We start from the raw sequence: 22,285 nt of genomic DNA, 5'->3' as shown, positions 1-22,285 counted from the left end.
TAAAGACTTGTAGAAATAATGGTAGGGGTTCCTCATCATTCCTGTTCCACACAACTCAAGAAGGTCCTTGTATTTTTCTTCTTGAACTGGTAGGAATTCAAGATAAGCTGGTTTCAGTGCTATGTTATTTACGAAAACATTACAACTCCTTCGAATTACTTAAATTTCTTGAAAGATTACGTAAAGATTAAGGGAAAAATACTAGAGGAGGGAGATTCAATCCAGTGCTGTGGATTGAACTTCGGCGTAGCTCAGTGGTTAGAGCGCTTGGTATGTAGAGGCAAGGACCCAGGTTCGATCCCCGGCACCAGAGCAAATTTTTTCCCCCTCTAATAACAAATGTGTAAAAGATACGACTAAGAAATAATGTATTTTGATGATTCAGCAGCCAACCGTCCTGTCGTAGTGCAACTCAATATAGTCCTATTGTCTTTTATATTCATGTGACACTTTTCTCCATCTAGATCTAGAGTGTAACAGGTCTATTAATACCAGTTTGTTCATAAAGTTCGGCGTTTTCCTGTCGGTGGAAATTCTCTCTGAAATAAATTTGAATGGAGCTGTGCTATACTAATGACAAAATCGTATTACTGAAGTTCTACTGAATGTGATGATCCAAAGAGATTTCCATGTTTAAATTAATTTTTTTTATGATTTACATGTTTTAAATACTGACTTTTTTCACGATCTACATATCAATTCAAACGACTTTTTTTTTTCACAAATTAGAGTTAATTTATTTACCGACTTTGATATATTTTATTTATCATTTTAAGGCGTTCACAATACAAATAATACACTAATTTTACGTTCGAATATTCGTTGAACAAGAAAGTTCATACAAACTTCCTAATGTGGCAACACCGACGGCCCATGCTGTAAGCGTGGCAGATTTAAACACCTTCCCCTCCAGCCAAGAACACCATTGTTTTTGTATGCCGATTAACTGGATGCCGGTTACAAGGGATTTTACTATACTTTAATGAAAATAAGATACCGGTATAAAGTATGGATCAAAAACAACTTTGCCATTACTACTTCAGTCCTACTTTATCAATTAAATCATCTGCTACTCGTACAGCAACAAGAAGTGATTTCATATTTTCACATTTTCACATATTAAAATAATTTTAAGTACCGGTATATTAAATATTTATATGTTTAGTTTGAAGAAAAAGTTTCAGAAAGCACATACAGGCAGATATGCAGACAAGTATGCAGCAAGCCATTAGTCAGACCAACATACAGAAAAATCAATCAACAAACGAACTGATAAGGAAGCACGAAGACACATCAACTGAAACATGTCACGTTTAAATGTAAAAAATTACTTTATTCCAATAAATAAACGAAACGAAGTCTGCAAACTTAACAAAGCCTGTATCTACAGTACATGTTCAATAAATTTGTATAGTGAAATACCTTGTCCACTTCATGCTCCAGAGCCTGATCATCAGAACGGTGAAACATTGCTAACTGGTAAACTGTGTTCCATGTGCTACGTACAGACTCCATAAGTCTTTGCTTCAAGTCTGCTCCTACACGAGCCATTGTTTCCTTCAATTCTGAAATAATATAAGAAAAATACAACATCAAGAAGTAATATAAATATTAATAGATTACAACTGATATTTATAACATTTTGAATTTCCTTTAAAATTAATTCAGCAAATGTTTCATTACACCATTCCAGAATAAAATTTAACACAACAGATCCTTGTTTAGTATGCTTTGTAATCAAATGAAGAAACTTATATGCTCTGAAAAGAAGTACAATGTTCTTGGATGGCTAGACTATCAGTTTTCCACACGAGATCTGGTTGAAAAGCTCGTGAATACTAGTAAAATTTGTGATGGACAAATATGCTGCAGGGGCACATTTTGATTAATCACCTCCTTTAGCGCAATACAGATTCACTTTCAGTGATGCACTGTAGACATTGTCTGAGATGACAAAATGATATGCAATTTTGTATTCTTAACTGAAAATAAAGGAGTACTCTGGAGAAGACAGAGATAGGTGTGTAGCACAGTTCACTATATATAGGGATTACTAACATGGTAAATCAATTATTTGTAAATATGATCTTCCCTGTATGTATCTCAGGGAAATTTTATAAAAAAAAATGTTGGGAACTAAAAATACATCGAAATACACTATTTTATTTTCTTAAAAGGTTCTGAGATATTAATTAAAGAAAATTATAAAATATAACTCCATTTATTTTATTTAACATTTTATCACAGTCTAGTACATACATTCACGAAGCTCAATATGTAGGGAATATGCATCCAAGTGTGTGTGTGGTTTTTTTTTTTTTTTTTTTTTTTGGAAAAATTAACACGTTTCTTCCATTATTGAAATATTAAATACATAAGGTTTATTTATCATTTTCATGAAGTACATAGTATGTTTTATAAACTCATCTTGCTGGATCTTTTGGAAGAAGAATAACTCTGACCTCTTTTTCTTACAATTTATAGCACTACAAACGTCTCCTTCTTGTCCCATATTATTATTCCAATTATTGAATTTTAGCCATTAACATTTATTACAACTGATAATGAACATTTCACAGTTTACACAACTTTTCTTCGCAAGCAACAATGCAAAATAGTACCAGCACAGTCTATTGTTCCTAGTACTCCCAGTTGCTAACCGCTTGGAATGCTGTATCGTGAGAAATGCAAAAAATCACCTCAAGCTTCGTGACTGTATGATATTAGACTGTGATTTTACGTTTATTTCTTCTATAGACAATTGATTTTTATTTCTATAATATTTTTACATTCAGTTTCACACAGGTGCTGTGGCAGAAATAACACAAAATTAAATAACATTGTTGATACACTAGAAAAGATACCATGTTAAATGTTAAATAAAGTTCCACTTCAAATTTTATGTAGTTAATTCCTCTGAGTCTATTAAGAAAATAAAATCGTTGTTAGTGTATTTCTATGTACTTTTAGTCCCTTAACATATTTTTAACGAAATATTTCTGTGAAATTTACAGGGAAGGTTTTTTTATTTGGTTATTTAAAGACGCTGTATCAACTACTAGGTTATTTAGCGTCGATTGGATTGATGACAGCGAAATGGTATTTGGTGAGATGAGGCCGAGAATTCGCCATAGATCACCTGACATTCATCTTACAGTTGGGAAAAACCTCGGAAAACCCCAAGCAGGAATCAAACCCACGCCCAAGAGCAACTCCGAGTTGGCAGGCAAGTGCCTCAGCTGACTGACCTATACTGGTGGCTGGGAAGATATTTACAAATAATTGATTTCCCATGTCAAATCCCTGTGTATTGTGAACTGAGTTACACACAGTAGCCTATAATATAGAGAGGAAGATAGAGACAGAGTGAGAGTGAGATAGACAAAGTGAGTGAGTGTGTGGAGTGGGTGCACATATATGTGCTTGTGCGTGTGTGTGTGTGTGTGTGTGTGTGTGTGTGTGTGTGTGTGTGTGTGTGTGTGTGTGTTTGGGGAGGGAGCACACGTGTGCGTGTGTATGTTGGAGAATGTTTTTGAAAACATCACTAACATTTTGGGAAATACTGAGGACGTAATGCAATTTGATATATTATCTTTTCGATGAACCATGTAAGTTCAATAAAAAACAATCTTACCCAAATGCATCCTTTTTCTTCCTTTATGATGTGGTATCAGGACAGGTCGAAGCATGGTTAACTCTGGGTTAACCAAAGTCTCTATCCTGTATGCTACTGGATCAAATGGGTGAAAGATATTAAAGAATCCAGGACACGTAGGGAGACAAAAATCTTCACCTAATGTCTCAATACCTCTAACTGTAACAAACATACCTGAAACAAAAAGTTGTATTATTTGCCTGAAGATAGGCCTATTTATGTTTTCACGTTTGAAAAATATTATCCTAACAGAATCCAGAAACAAGCTATAAAAAACACAAACTTAATAAAAGAATAAGTGAAAAAGAAGAAGAGCTAAAATCTGGCATGAAACTGTAATTGGCCAGTTGACCTTATGGTAATTAAGCATACGTTATACCATGTCGTTAGCACAGAGAAATTTACAAAATTAGTGTATGTAACGTTTTATTGTCCTATAAAATATGAATTTTAATTGATCTGAAAGTATACTACATTCGAAATTTTTTTTTATGTAAAAAGTTCAGAATGGTCTGCTGAATTCTTTTGTTGGTTTTCACACTGAAGACCCAAATTCAAAGTCCAAATGAAAATTGTGATGGTCAAAGATGGCGGAAGTAAGTTTTCTAGAGATACCTCCGTTATTTTCAATCATTCCACTATAATTCACAATCACTTTTATCACTACTCAAACACATTAGCTTCTCCAGATCAAGACCATGAAACCTCGACACATTATGTGCTATTTCAATAAGGGGATCATTTCAGATAGAAAAACTAATGGAGAGAATATTGTGATCACTAATGATGATGAAGACATGGTGTAAACTAATTTGACATACCTAAAGTTCAGTATTTGAAGACTTATAATAAAATACGAATTGGATACAAATCACCATAATCATATAGAGAGAGTTTTGGCACTTAGATCGTTTTTATTTGAAGTCTTCATTTATAGTAAATTTATGTAACAAAATATACATGATAGGGATCAGCTGTTCCAAAGGCGCTTCATAACAGATTGTCTCGCATGAAGTACGCAGTACTATATTTTATGATTTTGAGTATTTATAAATTACAGTTTCAAGCTGGGTTTTTCATTTCCTATTAATCTATCCCTTATCTATCTTCGTATCTATTTAGCGTTTTCAATTGCCTATTTCTTTTGGATATCTTGATCTTAAATAATTTTTATGTAATAACTAATTTGCATCCATTTGTTTAAAATTTCCAGTCAACTTCTTTTGAAACCTAAGTTATGAAAATGTATTACCTTTATATATATATATATATATATATATATATATACATATACTTAATACTTCTTTATTTGTAATTAAATCTCATTTAAAGTCAGGGGCGTATTTTGCAGGCTACCAGTGGTAGACCAAGGAAATTACAAAAGAAAAAGTTTATAAGATAACATAACATAATGTAATAATTTTGTATTATTAGTTTTACCATAGTAATTAAAATTAAAGTAATTGTTAGATATATTTTGTGTAATAATAGGATCAGCGGTAGCCCAAACCCTTTAACCAGTATACGTCACTGTTTAAAGTGCACGAATGAATAATAACCTTTGTGTTGCTGGCAGATTATTGAAAAGTGATGCCAAGACAATTATTTATAATGTTGCGAAATATTTATAAAATAAAAGGGTTTAATTTGAGAACCACCACCACCACCACCACCACCACCACCACCACCACCACCACCACCACGACTACAAGTGAATGGTTACCGACACTGTTTGCAGTGAATGTAGTGTATCCTGGCCTTCTGGCCTGCTTGCTTGCTGATACAGTCCAACCTCCTAAAGTCACGTCGGTATTGCAAACTTCCAGGGTTCTTTTGTAACTTGTAGACCTATATTTATTTCAACATGTACATTTGTCAACATAAAAGAAAATCTTACCAATAGGCGAACCCAAGGCGAAGAAGGCCTTTGGTTGAAAATTCAGCTGTGGGTAAGTAATGAAGGGCTGTCCTGTGCCTGCATTCCCCATGACATAGCTGATTCTTTGGTTTAACTTTCGCTCTGAGGGAGGCACTTTTCCAGTCGTATTTTCACTCTTGTCTTCATCCTAAGAAGTAATGCAGAAGTAGGTATTTTAAGAAAAATCCTTCTCAGCAATTAAATACAATCTTAAATGGTGGTATCTAATGCAGTGTATGTGGCTATGAAGCTATTAGCAGTCGAGCCTTCCAATATTTAGACACAATTTCACTTTCTGATTAGAGAGCAGGAAAGGAATGAAGATTCTCTCCATCCATGATATCTTAAATGAAGCTGGGAGAATTTATTGAAGCCAGTGAACAGCAGAAAAGGAACAGCATTATTATTAAGGTTCCATTAAAATGAACTGGGGAAACTGTGTATTGAATATGCTTAGGCTTCCCATACATTTCGTTTGAAAGTCCATATATTATATAACAATATACAGTCGCTTAAGGTGCAAATACTCGTAAGCCTCAAAATGTTCAAAACTGAATTTTTGGTACTTTGAATTCGTCAAAATGATGCACATTGCCTGCAAAGTCTTTTAAACCACATTTTAATATTAATCACGGAAAAATAAAAATGTCAGTACTACGTAAGTCCGCAATTAAATGTCGACAAAAAAAGTGTTTTCATTCTCCTGTAAAATTTTGATTTTGTGGGATATGAGCATTTGTACTTTAAATGACAATACACTGATGTACTATTACAAAGTGCACAAACAAAGTGGGAATCAAACCAAAACCATTTGAGAGGAGCCAATTTATTACTTTGATAAGTTCTAGACATTAATTGAAATTTGAAGAATTTTTACAAAAAATTTGAATACCAATATATGTAACAAAATGAAGAGGTTAGCTCCATAGGGGCGATTTAATATTGTCATACATATTTACTAGTGTAATAGATGCACTTTTTTCCATAATTTTTGGATTAAAAATCCAGGATGCGTATTATATGCGAGAAAAAATTTTAGGAGAAAAAATCATGACTACCTGACATCCCATGTGATAATCACAGCTGGTTTCGACATTGGACATTCATGTAATATTGTACGACTTCGAGAACATTGATATATTGAATGCTTATGAGCAGTAAGGCTGGATGCACACAGAATCAGACCCGGTGCAGCATGACGCGACTCAACATTTTGTCTCATAGTACTTATCTCCCATTGATTTATTATTATGTGGTGCACACAGAATCAGATGTGGCGCGACAGTCGCGAGAAGACATGGAGAGACAATATCGAATGACTGCTAGTAGCTCGTCTCGAGGAAATTGTCTGATAGCTGCAGTGTACTGCACATGCGTTAGTAGTGGTTACGATTGCATGCTTTACTATCCAAAAATACTATATTGTTGTGTAGTGCACATTATTCATAATGAACCTCGATGCGGATAAATTAGTTGTTCTAGTACAGGAAATATACGTTCTGTAAAATCTTTGAAACAATATCACAACAATAATGTGATTTCTAGAAATATGTGAGAAATTGCAAATGAGATGAAAGCACCAGGTGAATAATAATATTGATGATGATGATGATAATAATGATAATAATAATAATAATAATAATAATAATAATAATAATAATAATAATAATAATAATAATAATTTGTAATAGGCCTACTTCTCTGCTCTATACTATCACTCATTATTGATTTGATACATTATTTTTCTTTATTGAGAGTCGTGAAGTAGTCATAAACATACAAAATGACGTTTGAGCACTACATTAGTAGTATTTAATTTTAAGACTCTTTCAATCGTATAGATTTTTAGGTGTATTAAGTGTCCTTAGTAAATAAATAACCAAATACAATAGAAATTTTCATATAGACAGTCCTCTTTCATTGACGCCATTTTCTAGCCTAGGCCAGTTTTCCAAATCCACACAGCCAGCAAATCAGTTGTCACAAGCAGTTTTAAGCTGTCATGAGGCGTTGTAAAAGCAAAACGTAGCATTGTGCCATGTCACATCGCGTTGCATCCCATTCTGTGTGCACCCGGCCTAATAATGTAACAACTGAAGCAAGCAACACTACTGTTGTCACGCCAGGAGAAGGCGGCTGAAGTACTTAGACGGGGCGGAGGGGAAACAGTTGCGCATGCGCACCGTGCTGTTCACTGCAATATTCCTGTTTCACAAACATCTACTGCACGTGTATACGAGTCTTTGCGACTTTGTGAAATAATAGTGGGGTTTTTATTGTAGTGTTTTATTAGTTTCAACAAGACAATTGTTTTCAGTATACCACAGATCATGTATTGCTTTAGTTATCCTTTGCTTTTCGTGTTAATAGTGTTGATAATAATACGGTTAATAGAATTTATGTTATTGTATACTGTTATTTAGGTTTATAGCAGTTTTTTGTTTATTGTAAATATGTCGACAAAGAGGAAACAAGGATTGACAATCTATAACGGAGAAAGGAATATTATTAGAAGTGCAAAATAATTCTGTGATGAAGAAAAAGAACAACAGTACCTTTGCATTCCTCTTACGAAACGTATAGCAAAGGTAGAAAAGTACTCTAATCTATCCACAAAAACAATATAGTGTATAAGGAATGAAATGAAAGACTGCACAGAAGAAAGTGCGTTGTCGACACCTGAGGGAGAAAAAAAATGTAAACGTCCAGACTACCGAAACGCAAATGTAGATGACTCCGACGGGAGATTGACAAAAAAGATATAATTGAGAATTTTTATTTGAAAAAGAAAGAGGGCCACCGGCATAGCTCAGGAGATAGTGCGTTTGCCTGCTGATCTGCAGTTGTGCTCGGGAGTGAGTTCGATTCCCGTTTGCCCCGACTACCTGGTTGAGTTCTTTCCGAGGTTTTCCCAAGCGGAAGGCGAATGTCAGGTAATCTATGGCGAATCCTTGGTTTCATTTTGCCAAATACCATCTCGCCATCATCAATTCAATCGACACTGAAGAAGCTAGTACATAGTTATTACAGTGTCGTTAAATAACCAACTAAAAAAAAAAAGTAGTAACAAGCTTTTACCCCTGCTACAAGAGAGAATTGATTTGAAATGAAAGACAACATTAAGACGAATACTGAAGAAAAAGGATTTCAGGTGGAAGAAGTGTGCAGCAAAAAAAAATTGAGGAAAATACTGTAAATTGGAATACGTGAAGATATCTACAGCAAATAAGAAAGCTTAGGAAAGTGGAAAAACCGATTTTGTATCTGGACGAAATGCGGATAGATAGGCCTACCAATTTAACGTTTCCCAAGTTCTGGCATGATAAAAATGTTACGGGAGTTTTGACTACCGTAAATGTGTCCAGAACACTCATTGTTGTTCATCAGGATGGGGGCGGTGGGGTTAATGGCTTTGTTGAGAGATTCGAGTTAATATACACGGCTGGAAAATAAACAGACGATTATAATGGACAGATCATACTCCAGAAATTTTGAAAAATGTGATAATGATAGTCATAGCGACAGCATCGAAGATGCGGAATCTTTTATGTCTGACTCCGTTCCCTTGTAGCCAAGTAAGTGGACTGAAGTTTTCAGGTCAGAGTGTAGCATAAAGTTCCCCCGTCCCGCCTATCTACTCCCCGCGCCAACTCGTAGCGCGAAGACAGTACACAACAATCGTCATTAATGCTGCTCACAGCACGTTGAAAGATTTTAAACTATTAAAAAGAACCAATCATAATACATTTTTGCATTTTAAAAAGAGCCAATAGTAATAAATTAACTCTCTGTTTTAAAAATTTAAACATGAGAAGTGCATCCAACATTAACGATTGCATACTTCCACAGGTAGCAATTGAAAATGTAATGCGTACATTATGCGAGAATTTTTTTCCCTACATAATACTATTCAAAATTGGGGTGTTTACATTATGCGATGGCATCTATTATGCGAATAAATATGATATGGCCATTGTAACTCCAACTTTGGTACTATGCATTTACTTGGAAATCTTTTTTTCCATTAAACTTGTGCTCTTGAAAATTTCAATGTTGATAATGCCAGTAACAAAGATTAAGCATAAGATTTTCTCCCTTCTGCCATCTCTCTGGTTTGCCACTCAAAAAGTGTGTATCAGAAGAAATGAGTTTATTTCTAGAAGAATAATTTCATTTTTCAAGTAAAATTTCTTGCTTATCTTAGGCATGATAATTGAAATTCGGTACTGGAACATAATTTATTACATTTGACGTTAATGAAATTGTATTTTATGGTAAGAGATAGAATTATTAAAACAATTTTCAGTCTGCTACTGTGAAATGGACGTGTCTGTTTATGATTCTAGTTCAAGAAATGCTCACTATCATAGTACATTAAAAATATCAATAACATTACTATATGCCCCTCAAATGTGACCAACACTTGAGAACTAACACCAATAAAGAGAATGTTTAAAATTTAACTATCATAAATCACTATACAATGGGCTTTCTAATGCTATTCATTTTAGCTACTGGTATTCAGTTTATATATACTGATAGATTGGCAAGTTTTTAGACTTAATTACAGATTTATTAATGCCTAATCTTTCGAGAATACATTTCATTAACTTACACTTTTTAATCAAAGCCAAGAAGTTAACCATATCAATTTTCCCCCAGAACATAGTAATTACTCTAAACATGAAGACACACATGGTAGGGTCACTTTCGTATACTATGGCTGCTGTGAACACCTTTTGAACATTTTTAAAGTTTATCTCCTTAGCTACCAGGCAATTCTGCCAGAACTGATAAAGCAGAAAGCAGTCTTGAAAGACAGTTTTTGGTATTGACTGCAGGGCTTCTATTACCACTGTGACAACGTCCCTGTGTTGCAAATAACCTTCCCGAACAAAGCTCTATTTTCACATGGGGAAAACGGGGGAAAAAAATCATAAGATGTTAGACTGGGGAACTATGGACATCAGAGCATTAACAAAATTTCGGTTACTGTATTGTCTAACTTTGGAGGAGGGGAACATATTTCCACGATTCGATTACAAATACTGACATGATATAAGTGGCTAGTATTATTTATATCATACAAACTAAGGTTGTTTACACAACCACATTCGTAAATTAATCACATTTCAATGGTATAATATGATACTAACTTCACATAAAATTCTATAATTTATTATGTAGTAAGGTGCCAGATATGTAAAAGGATTAAATTCCAATAATGCAATTTGTAACAGCACCACCTTCACATACAATAAATTCTGGTATACAATGCAAAAGATCACCGCAGGTTGTTGATTCACGAAATCAAGTCTATTACATAAGCTGTTTATCAATATCCAACATAGTTCGAAATCCTTGGAGTCCAGATCTGATCTGGTTGTTATGAGATGCCAAGTACTTACCGTAGAGGTTGGCTCTGTTGAACCCTCTCTTGAGGATAATACTGGTTCTTCTGTTGGTTTATGTTCAGGCGGTTTCTGATGATACAGCAAGTCAAATAGGATGAGAGAACCCAAGCTGTGACCACCTAGTGATACACCACCCTCAAATGTAGGATTACGCTCCCTGAACAAGTTGAAGAGCCGATTTAGCTCTTTACCAACTGTGTGCATTATGGTCTGTGAAACAAAAGTCGCAAGTTATTTTAAAACAACTGAACAGTCAGATGTGACAATTAGTGAAGAAGTACCTGTATATTTCTATGCAATTTAACTGTCTACTGAATATTTTCATACTCCTATTGAGGCTTGTCTTGGTCCTGTATTTGAGCATGCAATAAAGATACCTACATCGTGAATCTCTTATGATGTGGTGACAACAGGAGGACAACCCTTCGTTTACGACATCACAATAGTAACAAACATGTCAGACAGGACCCCAATTTAAGAACATGGTCCCATGCAAAACAAAGCTGTGTCTTAACACTGCATACACTATGGTCATCTTGCATGTTATTTAGCAGTAGAAATCTATTTTTTTCACATTTCGTCATTAGACTGCGGATATTTATGTATTAAAGTTGGAAAATACGCATACATTTATGCGCTTAAATTACTTGAAATATGCACTGAAAATGAATATGCAACATTTAATATCATTATATTAAAGTTGTTGGATTATTGTTTTTAGGAAACATGCCTCAACTTTTGAAGTAGTTGTTGTGGCAGTATACAGTTTGCCAGTAAAAATTTATTTTATATGTTGAGAATGCTCTCTCAATATTGCAGGGAGTGACTGGGGCATTTTTCTATGAAATGACGTTCTGTACATCACTGACAACATGACAGTCTCCATTCAGATGTCCCTAATTGTTTGCAACTTCTCAAATTCAGGATTACCTTCCAATACACAAGATATTTCGAAACAAATGCCTTGCCTTGTCTTTTGAGAAGGGAAAAAAATGACGAAAATTCTCAGCTCTAAAATATGCAAAATAAATTAAAACATGCATTTATGGCAAACAACTTCAATATATAGAAAATATGCAACATTTACATGCCTTTATTTTCACCTATAAGACATGATCGGCAAAGATATACTAAGTTTTTACAGATATATGCCCATTCAATAAAATTATGTGATTGCATGAACTTCTGCAATCTATTCATCACATAGAAAAATTTAAAAACATTAATCAAATGACCTAGCCAGCATCAGTCAGTGCAAGAAAGAAAGTCACACTGCACTATATTAAATTCTTTAGACACAAATTCCAAGGACTTCTACAGCATAAAGAGCTATAGCTGCTATTTCACATTTTAGAAAAAATGTATATTCTGGATTCAAGAACAAGGAAATCATAACTGCAGTTATAACAGACATGAAAGCAGTCTATGATAGACTTCTTTCTCAAAACCATAATGCTAGAATTAATGAAAATGACATCAAAGAGACGTTAAAATTTATGTACAGTTTTCTGAATCGAGGGTGTATAAAAACATGTATAAATAATAAAAGTAAGGTAAAGTCAACCCCAGTATGGCCAAATCGACTCAGAAGATGGCAGAAGGTTAGGACTGCCACCTGTACAATCAGCATTAATGACAGAAGGGACGTCTCTCCTACGTGCCTGTCACCTTTACCCCCAAAGAAATGCTACTGGTACTCATTTCTGTTAAGAGTCTGAATAAACTCCGCGGCCACAGTGCAGTGGAGAAAATCCATGACCCCATCAGGAATCAATACTGCCATCCTCTAGCTACAGCATTATGCATTACTGCATGCCTCTAGGTATAAATTATACAACATAAAAACCATACAAAGAAGAAAACAGAATTCCACATGGGCTCTGCCCTCAGGCCGACAGTGTTCAATACTATGCTACAGGGTGAACAGATTATAAGTTTCTCATTTGCATGGGATCAGTCAGCCTAGCCATAGCAGGGAGCACAGGAATGCATCATCAGCCTAAGCTAAATGGTTGTTGAAACCACACGTGTACAGTAGTGTGCTAAGAAATGTATGACTAATAATAGGCCAAAATATTCTATTCCACAAAGAGTGTTTGTATATAATTCATACAAAATCGGCTCATGTTGTCAGGAGATTATTCCAAGAAAATTTTACATTCCAATCCATGCTGCGATTCATAAATTAGTTCCAGATAAGCAAATACAAAGACGCACAGTACACAATCAAGAAGTTCTCTATGACATCGGGCATCATCTAGAAAATTCTCCTAGTTAATTTCATTAGTTGATGCCTGAAACGTTTGGAATATGAAGGAAATCAGTTCCAACATCTCTTTGGGTGTTACAGATGGAGTGTATGTCTTTTTAAATTATTATTTTTTTTTTTTGTAATATTCTTGGTCAGTACCAACAATATTAAAGTTAACTTGGTAAAGCGTGGCTTCTGAAGTTATGTCTGTTCACCTTACCAAAAAGATGAAAAGTGGCTTCGTCAGAAAACACCACGGAATGAATAAATTCATCACCATTTTCAATTAAAGTCTGCATACTTATGCAGAAATTTCTTAGTAGCAATTTGTCCTCTGGTTTTAGGGCTTCCAGCAACTGTAGTCAGTACGAATGAAATCGCAACCGCTTGCGAAGAATCTGCCTTAAAACCAGTGTACCATTTATGGATTGTAGGCCCACTGGGTGAATCTGCACCAAACTTTGTTTGGTAATGCCGTTGGACATTAAATAACCAACTGGTTCACATGAAAATCAAGCTTTTCTGTCCTCTATTTATAGCAACCATTTCGCCTCAACAGTGAACAAATTTGTTTATATGCGCTATTATGAGGCAGTGTTACCAACTAGGAAAACAGTGTTGCCAGAACTAAACTTTTTGAGTTTCTCTTTCCATAGGTGCTATTTTCATGCACCTCAGATTCATAGACTGTAAATTACATGTGTTCAAAACCGGAGAGGTCTTTTGTAGGAGCCCTGTATTATAGTGTCCTTTCTCAACAGAAAACCACAAAAAATTCAAAACATAATTAAAACTTTAACAGCATTAAATAAAAACCTCATCTGCAGTGAGTTCCAGCATTTCATGCTACAAACGTAGTGTGAGAAAAAATAAAGGCTTCATTTTTCTCCCAGAGAAAGCATCTTTTTGCACCAAAATCCACTTCTGCTGGGTTTGAATTTGTGATACTTTCATGCAGAGGAAAGCAGTTTGTTCATCACAAATTTCACAGGATTTTCTTGATCTCCTCTAATAAGAAGCTACCAACTAACTGACAGACTATATATTGTTCAATTGACCTTTACCTGGCAATACACTGGACTTGTGTAGAAAAGGATATCCAGCAGAGTGTCGTTGGTGAAATGTCGGAGCTTCGGGATACTGTTCAGAGTGATGCTCTTCAGTTTGCGGTCTATTCCAGTGTCCTCTCCATGCAAAGTGGCGTGCCAAGATATGGGAAGTACTTCGATTCTGTTCACCTTGCCTTGTTCAATTGCAGTGCGAAAATGTGACTGTACCAACTGGAGGGACAGACTCCGGAAGTCATCAACTGAAACAAAAATATTATCATTTGTATTTACCAGATATCAGAAATTCTACTGTATTTTATAGTTTTAGTGGCATTATATGGAGCAGAAATGTGGACATAATGACGAATTGAAGAGAAGCGACTAAAAGCATTTGAAATGTGGATATGGAAAGGAATGGAACATGTGAATTGGACAGGCCGAATAAGAAATTAAGCTGTGTTGGAAACAATGAGTGAAGAAAGAATGATGCTGAAACTGATCAGGAAGAAAAAAAGAATTGGTTGGGTCACTGGCTGAGAAGAAACTGCCTCTGAAAGACGCACTGAAAGGAATGGTGAATGGGAAAAGAGTTCGGGGCATAAGAAATCAGATGATAGACGATATTAAGAAATATGAGGACTACATGGCAAGAAGAATGAATAAGCATTCGAGCACATGATGTTCCTTGTGCTTTTTCTTGTGTGGAGGAAGGAGCGGCAACCAAGGAGTTGTCCCTCCTAATCTACTAGTAACCCGCAGCAAAGAGTTCGCAATGCATTAGTACTTTGTTATGATGCAGTCATAGGGTCTATATTATTTAATGCATACAATTTACGATATTAATTAACTTAATAACAGACCTATTAGAGTAATATAATATGTAAGAGAACAGAATGAATGATCGGGTTACAGAAGAAAACCAAATAAATTGTTATAATATAGCCTAATAGCTACTGGTATTTAAATCAAGCCTTTAATGAGCATAAATTCTTTAGGAAAAATATTAATATGCTCTAGGCGCTTTGATACAATTAATGCATAATGTAATAAAGAGGCATTAGGTACAGTCATAAAAAATAAATTCACATATAAAAACAAAAATTCATTGGTTGTTGAAATTATAGGCTTACTTCCTCTTATGAAGGACCTTCTGAAATATCCCTGTGCAGCAGCTAGATTACATTGTAGGAAGTATTCTTATAAGGTAAGTGTGTTAAAATCTGACATGGACGAAATACCAGTGTGTTTGAAAGCATTCATTTCCTTGCTTGGGATCTCTTACAAGCTCGTTCAGGTACTACAGAACTCTCTCAAGTCTACAGGTATGCCATCTAAAGATCAACGAGAAAAACAATCATCACAACAAAAAATCTGATGATGTCTTCGAAAGTGTTCTCAACCACAATAAAACATTCAAGGGAAGGAAAAGCCATTATGGTCACTCAAAAAGTTGTTGTTTTCTAATGCCAGGCATTTGACAATAAAGTCACTTGACCTCTTGCACTCCAATATTTTTCAAAGATATTATCATGACTAGCCACTGAAGCACAGATTTTGAGGTGTTCCGAATCCATTTCTTGGTATGAGTTGCACAATGGGCAGTTAGGGGACTGATATATTCCAATTCTATGCAGGTGTTTGGCCAAACAATCATGGCCTGTTGCCAATCTAAATGCAACTACAGACGATTTGCGTGGTAAATCGGGAATTAACTGTGGATTTTGATGCAGAGAGTTCCATTTTTTCCCTTGGGATTGAGTTATCAAATTTTGTTTGTTGAAGTCTAAGTATGTAGATTTAATAAATTTCTTCACAGAGTAATATGTAGATTTAGTAACAGGTCTGTAAGTAGCAGTGCCGCCCTTCTTTGCTAAAGCAACTCAAAAAGTGATCGAATATATCTTCTCAACAATCTCAACATTAAAACAATGTATGAAAATATATCTTATGAATACTAAAGAAAGATTTTCAACACCAGATTTAACATATCATTTGGATTTCCACGTCGTGACATTTGCAATACTCGTACATGTGACAAGTTTCAGGCTGATCTCAAAGTTTATGAAAACAAACTCTCTAATGACATTGTGACTTTTCTTCCTGTACATGAACGTATACACTACACTCATATATTTGTAGAAAGACGCTGTATTCACTTTGTTTCTGTGTTTAAGGCTAGGTCTGTCTGCCTTCTAAGCTTCATACAACAATGGCATATGATGCTGAATGTTCTGGCAACTCCATTCATCCTTTTTGCTGTGTACAGTTCATATGGATCATATGTGCAGACAAAGAGGAAGGTAGAAAATAGAAAAGACTGGAAGAAGCTGAGTTTGCGGTGAAAGACCTTCACTTGAGCAGAACACTATGAATGAATGAATGAATGAATATTAACATATATGCGACCTACTAATAACATCACCAGCAATTCAATTTTTAAAATGTCACATAATATGTTGCGAAAGTAGCATATTCTCCTGGCTGATGCTCATTGTCAATATAGAGGAGAAATATCAAAAACAAGCTGCAAGCCACTCACTGGTTTCATACTCGGTTTAAAGAAAAAGAAAGCATATTATGTTTCTGTATCTGTTTCACTTTTTTTCCTCAGCAACCCGTAGTCACAAGCAGATAGTTGGAAGTTAACATTTCACATCAACTGAGAGTTCAAATTCATCTTGAGTCAAAATATTGAATGAACACGAAATAACTAAATATAAGAAAAAAGCTAATACTAATTCATTTATCTGCATATATCAAGGATTTTGCAGCTGCTGCCATCTTCCCGTCCCTAATCACCACCTCTATCTATCTAGAGCAGGCGTTCTCAACCTGTTGCTCGTGAGCACCGTGGTGCTCTTTCAATGACATTCGGTGCTCTCGTCATGCAAGTAAGAAAGTGCTCGCGAGCATGAATGCTCCTGAGGTCTTTTTCAAACTTTGTTATATAAAGTGGAACAAAAATAGTCTTCCAATCCATCCATTATACATTAGAGACATGATAGGCCTTCTTGTATTTCATGGTGTATAATCCCTTTCAATTCAGTGTGGACTGAAAAATCAAGATCATTTAAGATAACAGCCTAATATGGCTATTCATGCAGAACTTAAACTGATAGATCTCCAGTTCTCCTTAACACTTGAACTGTGCACGATGCCTCAATTGACGGAGTTGCTCTCTGTCAACAGCACCATCTTGTCACTCGGCATTCCCGAAAGTTCCATAATTCATGGCAGCGAGGAATTGTGGATAGATGAGAGAGGGGGAAGTAGTTTTCTTGGACAGACAGGTAATCATACATACTCACTCGGAAATTCGATCCCGCCTGGTAAAGGTGAGTGGCTTGGAAATTTGTTTCCACGTAATATGACACTCAGAAATTCGATCCCACCTGGTGTGGGCGAGAGGTTTGGAAACTTGTTCCGTGTAGTACAGAAGCTTCGAGATCGCGGCAGACAAACCTACATGCTAGGAAGGACTTACTATTCTGGAAGGATCCGAATTATAGATAAATGTATTGCTTATTCCAAGATTCGCCTGGTGATAAAGTATTGGCTTTGTATTTACTAAATTCTTGGAAACATTCCTCCTCTCCTCAGTTTGCCATACATTTCAAGTTACGTAATATTGTACAGATGTGTATTTCTTTTTAATGAGTCGAGTTAACACTGTATATTGTATTGGCCACAGATTAATGTAATTCAGTGTATTGCCCTGACTATCAGCTTTTCTATTGTCATTCTTAATTAGGCTACTTTTATATCTTATATTGTTACATTTTTCATCATCATTACTATTTTGTTCTCACTTCAATTAATTATATAGTCTGTATCTGTATTCTTTCATTTAATTATATATATAAAATTGTTCAATATCTCGCCTTGCTTATTGTATGCTTCCACTGAGCTATTTTGATCAAATCCACATCACCTTTTACATCTGACCTAGTAGTTATAACTAGTGTTGTGGGATTTAATCGATTAATCGATCAATTTCTGTTGTAAGATTAATCGATCAAAAATATTTAATTGAATAATAGAGTCGATTAAAATTAATCTGTTGTAGTTGATATTATTATTTTGTTAATACAAACTCATACTAAAAATTCCGACAATATTTCTCTCTCGGAAATTGCTTACTTAAAAGCACAAGAATACTGTTATTTTCTAACTGTAAACCAGGTAGAGAAGGAAAAATCTCTGCACAAATACTTCAGAAAGAGATGGAAATATGAGGACAGTGACCTAGTCTACTTTTATTGAAAGTTGAAACATAATGCGAAACCTTATTAAGTTTTATGGTTTTCCAAGAAAACTTCCGCCTTGTTGTGAGCTCATCTTCCTACCATATGAAATACATACTTTTTCTGGGATTCTTCCCCTCATCCCTTTTAAAATAGCCATGTTTAACTGTGTGCAAGTGAGAGCGTGTATATGAAGGTTGTGTGTTTAGTTTGATAAAGAAAAAATCAGTTTTCTGTGGTTTGAGAAAAGTGTAAACTCCATTATGTCATTGAGAGGTAAACACGGTGAAACATTTGGATTTAAATTGAACGATCATGGAGAAGTGCTACACAGAAAAAAAGTTTTTTTTGTGTTTAGTGATGCAGGAAACATTGTTACTAAATGTAGAATGACACTTAATTCGGAGCATGTGAATGCACTCACATGTTTAAAGTCCTGGATGAAGCTGTATTAACTAGGTGAGTCTTCATACTTTTTGTTATTTATGTTTGTCTCAAAAATTCCTGGAGAAATTGACGCAATAAATTATAAGCCCCATAATAAATATGTTAGTAAGTATTTATTTATCTAAAAGATAACAGCTCCTTGTATTAACAAGCTGCCACAGAGACAGAGCATACTGAGCAATAGGCAGTTGGAAGTTGTTTTTTAATATAATGATACAATATATACAGATATACAACATTAATTTAATACTTATGCTTATCACCGAAGACAAGACAAGTTAAATTTAACAATAATTGTGTATTACAATATATTAAAACATTTTTTCAACTCTATCAAAACTCGATTAATCGATTAAATTCAAACAATTAAAAATTCGATCCATCATTTTCTCAAATGTTTATTAATTTATGAAATGGTTGGAGTTGACAGAAACATCACTTTTCCTCTACCTTCTCAGTACAAGCTCACAAAATCTTTAATTTGTGTCTCGTGATTTAGTTGTGGGCAGTGGAATCAGGTGTTCTTGATTCATTTCCTGGTGAGGATATGCACATAGTTGACAACTGCTGGACTGGTAAAGTTCTATTCTGTATACGTGGTAAGCAAAGCAATCATGTCTTGACATCTGTCTGAAGTTCAACACAGCTTCTTTGCGTCCTTTGAGTTTCATTTGGTTCATAGTGTTTTCTCATAGTTTTCCTTTACCTGCTTCTTGACATTCCTAGACATTTTCTAAAACCCAGACTACCTTGACTTCCTCGACCTTCCTCCTGAGGTGTGTTTCAGGTTTTATTGGAATTTTAATCTCTATTTCGTAGATATTCCATTGTGTGATGGTATTCATTGGAAATCTATCCACTACTGACTTTTTGGTGATTTTAAAAGTATTTGGTATTCTTTGATTGTTGAAGATTCTGGGATTTCATTGCAGGTAATAGCTTGGATAGCTTTGATTATTGTTTTGTAGAATTTTGTTAAACTAAATGCAACTTCTATGATTTCTTCATCAGAGGCAGTGTTGTTGATACAAACAAAAATAGAGTGGCTCAACAATTTAGAATAAATACCATAACAATTCCCATGTTATTGTTATTGCTTTCTTTTGTTCTAGATCTGTCTGTCTATATATTCGTAACCACTCTAGTTCTCAGTATTTCTCGTTTATTTCCTCTATTGTTTAGCTCGGGCAGATGGGGTGCCAAGTTTCTTTCCAATTTCTTTAATTTCAAGTGATGTGTTGTGCTGAAAATAGTTCAGTGGGTTTATCACTAAAGGTTGTTGCTCAACATTATCATGTAAGCTATGTTTTTTTCAGGAGCATGTCTGTCTTATGCATATAGGTTTGTTTGTGTGTGTAGTTTTTGTGGTACAGAGTTATAATGTGTAATGTTGCAGGTAAAGCTGCTAATTTCATATGCATCACATATTTTCTCAGATGTAGTGAACCTGTTTTACGTTTCACAGTATTCTAAAGGGCCAGTTTAGGAATATGTGAAAAAATAAAAGTGGCAATACTACACGATTTAAAATATATGAAAAGAATCTCATCTTAATAGAACTCACCGACTTCTTCAACAGTTCTGAATTTGAGGTCACAGACTGAACCAATTCCGTGGACAAGGAACAACAAATGATCAACCTTGGCTGGCTCACCCTCATCAATGTCGAATTCGTCTACACCACGCTTTACTACACGAGGTCGCAGTGGAGTTTGCTGTAAGCACAAAAATGCATAGTATTATTACTTATCATAAAGCCAATAATAAAATTCATTGTATTCAAAAATACACAGAACAGCAATAAATTGTTTCTTTCCTTTTCTCCTCTCCCCAGGAAATTAATCTCAGAAGTTGTCGGATTTAAAAAAAAAATGAATTTAATTTTAGGGAAAGTACCACTTTTCATTGCCATGTATTCCTTGTGAAGAGCAACTAAAGTGAGTCCAATATTTGAATAACTGACAAGCCTGGATCATCATCATTATCATCATCATCATCATCATCATCATCATCATCATCATCATAATATCATCATCATCATCATCATCATCATCATCATCATGTACTGTAGCTTTCAGGGAGTTAGGCCACTGTTGACCTATTCCGATCTCGAATAAGATGTCAAGGAATCTCTTCAATGGTCTTCCTTAGTTTCTTGTGTCTGATGGGGTAAAATTTTTAAGTAATCTAGGCAATCTATTGCGTGGCATTCTGTTCACATGTTGTATCCATCGTGATTTATAATTTTGGATTTGTCGAAAACTGGGAATACTAATGCTTCTAAAATATCTTTAAAATTTTAAAATCATTCCAGCATGGAATATTATGGATATAAAACTCAGGAAGTCGTTCTCAGTACCACGTTCAAATCGTCTACACTTGCTATTAGTATCAGATCCAACATCAGCAAGATCAACCCCACCTGAGATAAATAGATTTTTAAAGGATGTTAAAAATCCTTAGTATACCTTCTGTGCTTCAATCAAAAGGAATTAACACAAGAATCTGCATGTCTTAGATTTACAGCATACAAAATTATTTTGATTCTAATTAAGAGGGATCCAGATAAAATTACCAGCCATATGTTTCTGCAATGAGAAGCCAGGGCATTGAATGTCCAAGAAAAAGGTGGAGTCAGCAATTTTAAATTTTAATCCTTTAGTTTCGAAATTGGTCAATGATCCTTGGAAGGGAAGGAGGAGGAGGAGGAGGAGGAGGAGGAGGAGGAGGAGGAGGAGGAGGAGGAGGAGGAGGAAGAAGAAGAAGAAGAAGAAGAAAAAGGAAGGAGGAGGAAGGAAGAAGAAGGAAAAAGGAAGGAGAAAGAAAGGAAGGAAGGGAGGAGGAGGAGGAAAAGGAGAACAAGAACGAGAAGAACGAGAATGAGAAGAAGGAGAAGAACAAGAAGGAGATGAAAAAGAACAAGGAGAAGAACAAGAGCAAGAAGAAGAACAAGAAGGAGAACAAAAATAAGAAGAACAAGTAGAAGAAGAAGAAAGTTCCTTGTCCCCCAACAAGTTTCCCGTTTTATGAATAGACATATTTGTAGGCCTATTAGGCAGACTACAGATATCTCTGCAGGGCAAAGATTGTGAGAATGCTGAAGTATCTAGAGAACAAGACAGGAAACTAACAAGGGAACAGTCAACACTGGATGGTTGTGTAGGAACTTCAAATTGCACACCGATACGTCTTATTGATATAAAATGTGACAAAAAAGTTGTGAAAATAATATGCAAAGTATTACAACGATGTTCCAAACATCACTGTGATTCTAATAGTTTCGAAGCCTTTTGAGTGTACTGTCTGG

At 35.0% G+C, this 22,285-nt stretch overlaps 1 protein-coding gene across 3 annotated transcripts in view; it reads right to left on the bottom strand.

The window, feature by feature from the left end:
• The window catches only part of PAPLA1 (Phosphatidic Acid Phospholipase A1), a 246,688-nt gene that overhangs the window by 18,829 nt on the left and 205,574 nt on the right, over positions 1–22,285 (bottom strand). For all 3 annotated transcript variants that reach the window (XM_069818223.1, XM_069818224.1, XM_069818225.1), the window contains exons 6-11: positions 20,543–20,693; positions 14,303–14,547; positions 10,982–11,197; positions 5,553–5,721; positions 3,635–3,829; positions 1,423–1,565 (exon numbers count right to left, since the gene is read on the bottom strand). In XM_069818223.1, the coding sequence (XP_069674324.1) occupies positions 1,423–1,565; positions 3,635–3,829; positions 5,553–5,721; positions 10,982–11,197; positions 14,303–14,547; positions 20,543–20,693 (1,119 nt within the window). The remainder of the gene's footprint in view (positions 1–1,422; positions 1,566–3,634; positions 3,830–5,552; positions 5,722–10,981; positions 11,198–14,302; positions 14,548–20,542; positions 20,694–22,285) is intronic.

The sequence above is a fragment of the Periplaneta americana genome, chromosome 2, assembly GCF_040183065.1.
Source record: "Periplaneta americana isolate PAMFEO1 chromosome 2, P.americana_PAMFEO1_priV1, whole genome shotgun sequence".
Taxonomy (NCBI): Eukaryota; Metazoa; Arthropoda; class Insecta; order Blattodea; family Blattidae; genus Periplaneta; species Periplaneta americana.
The sequence above is the reverse complement of the archived record's forward strand: the minus strand, read 5'-3'. Positions and strand labels throughout refer to the sequence as shown.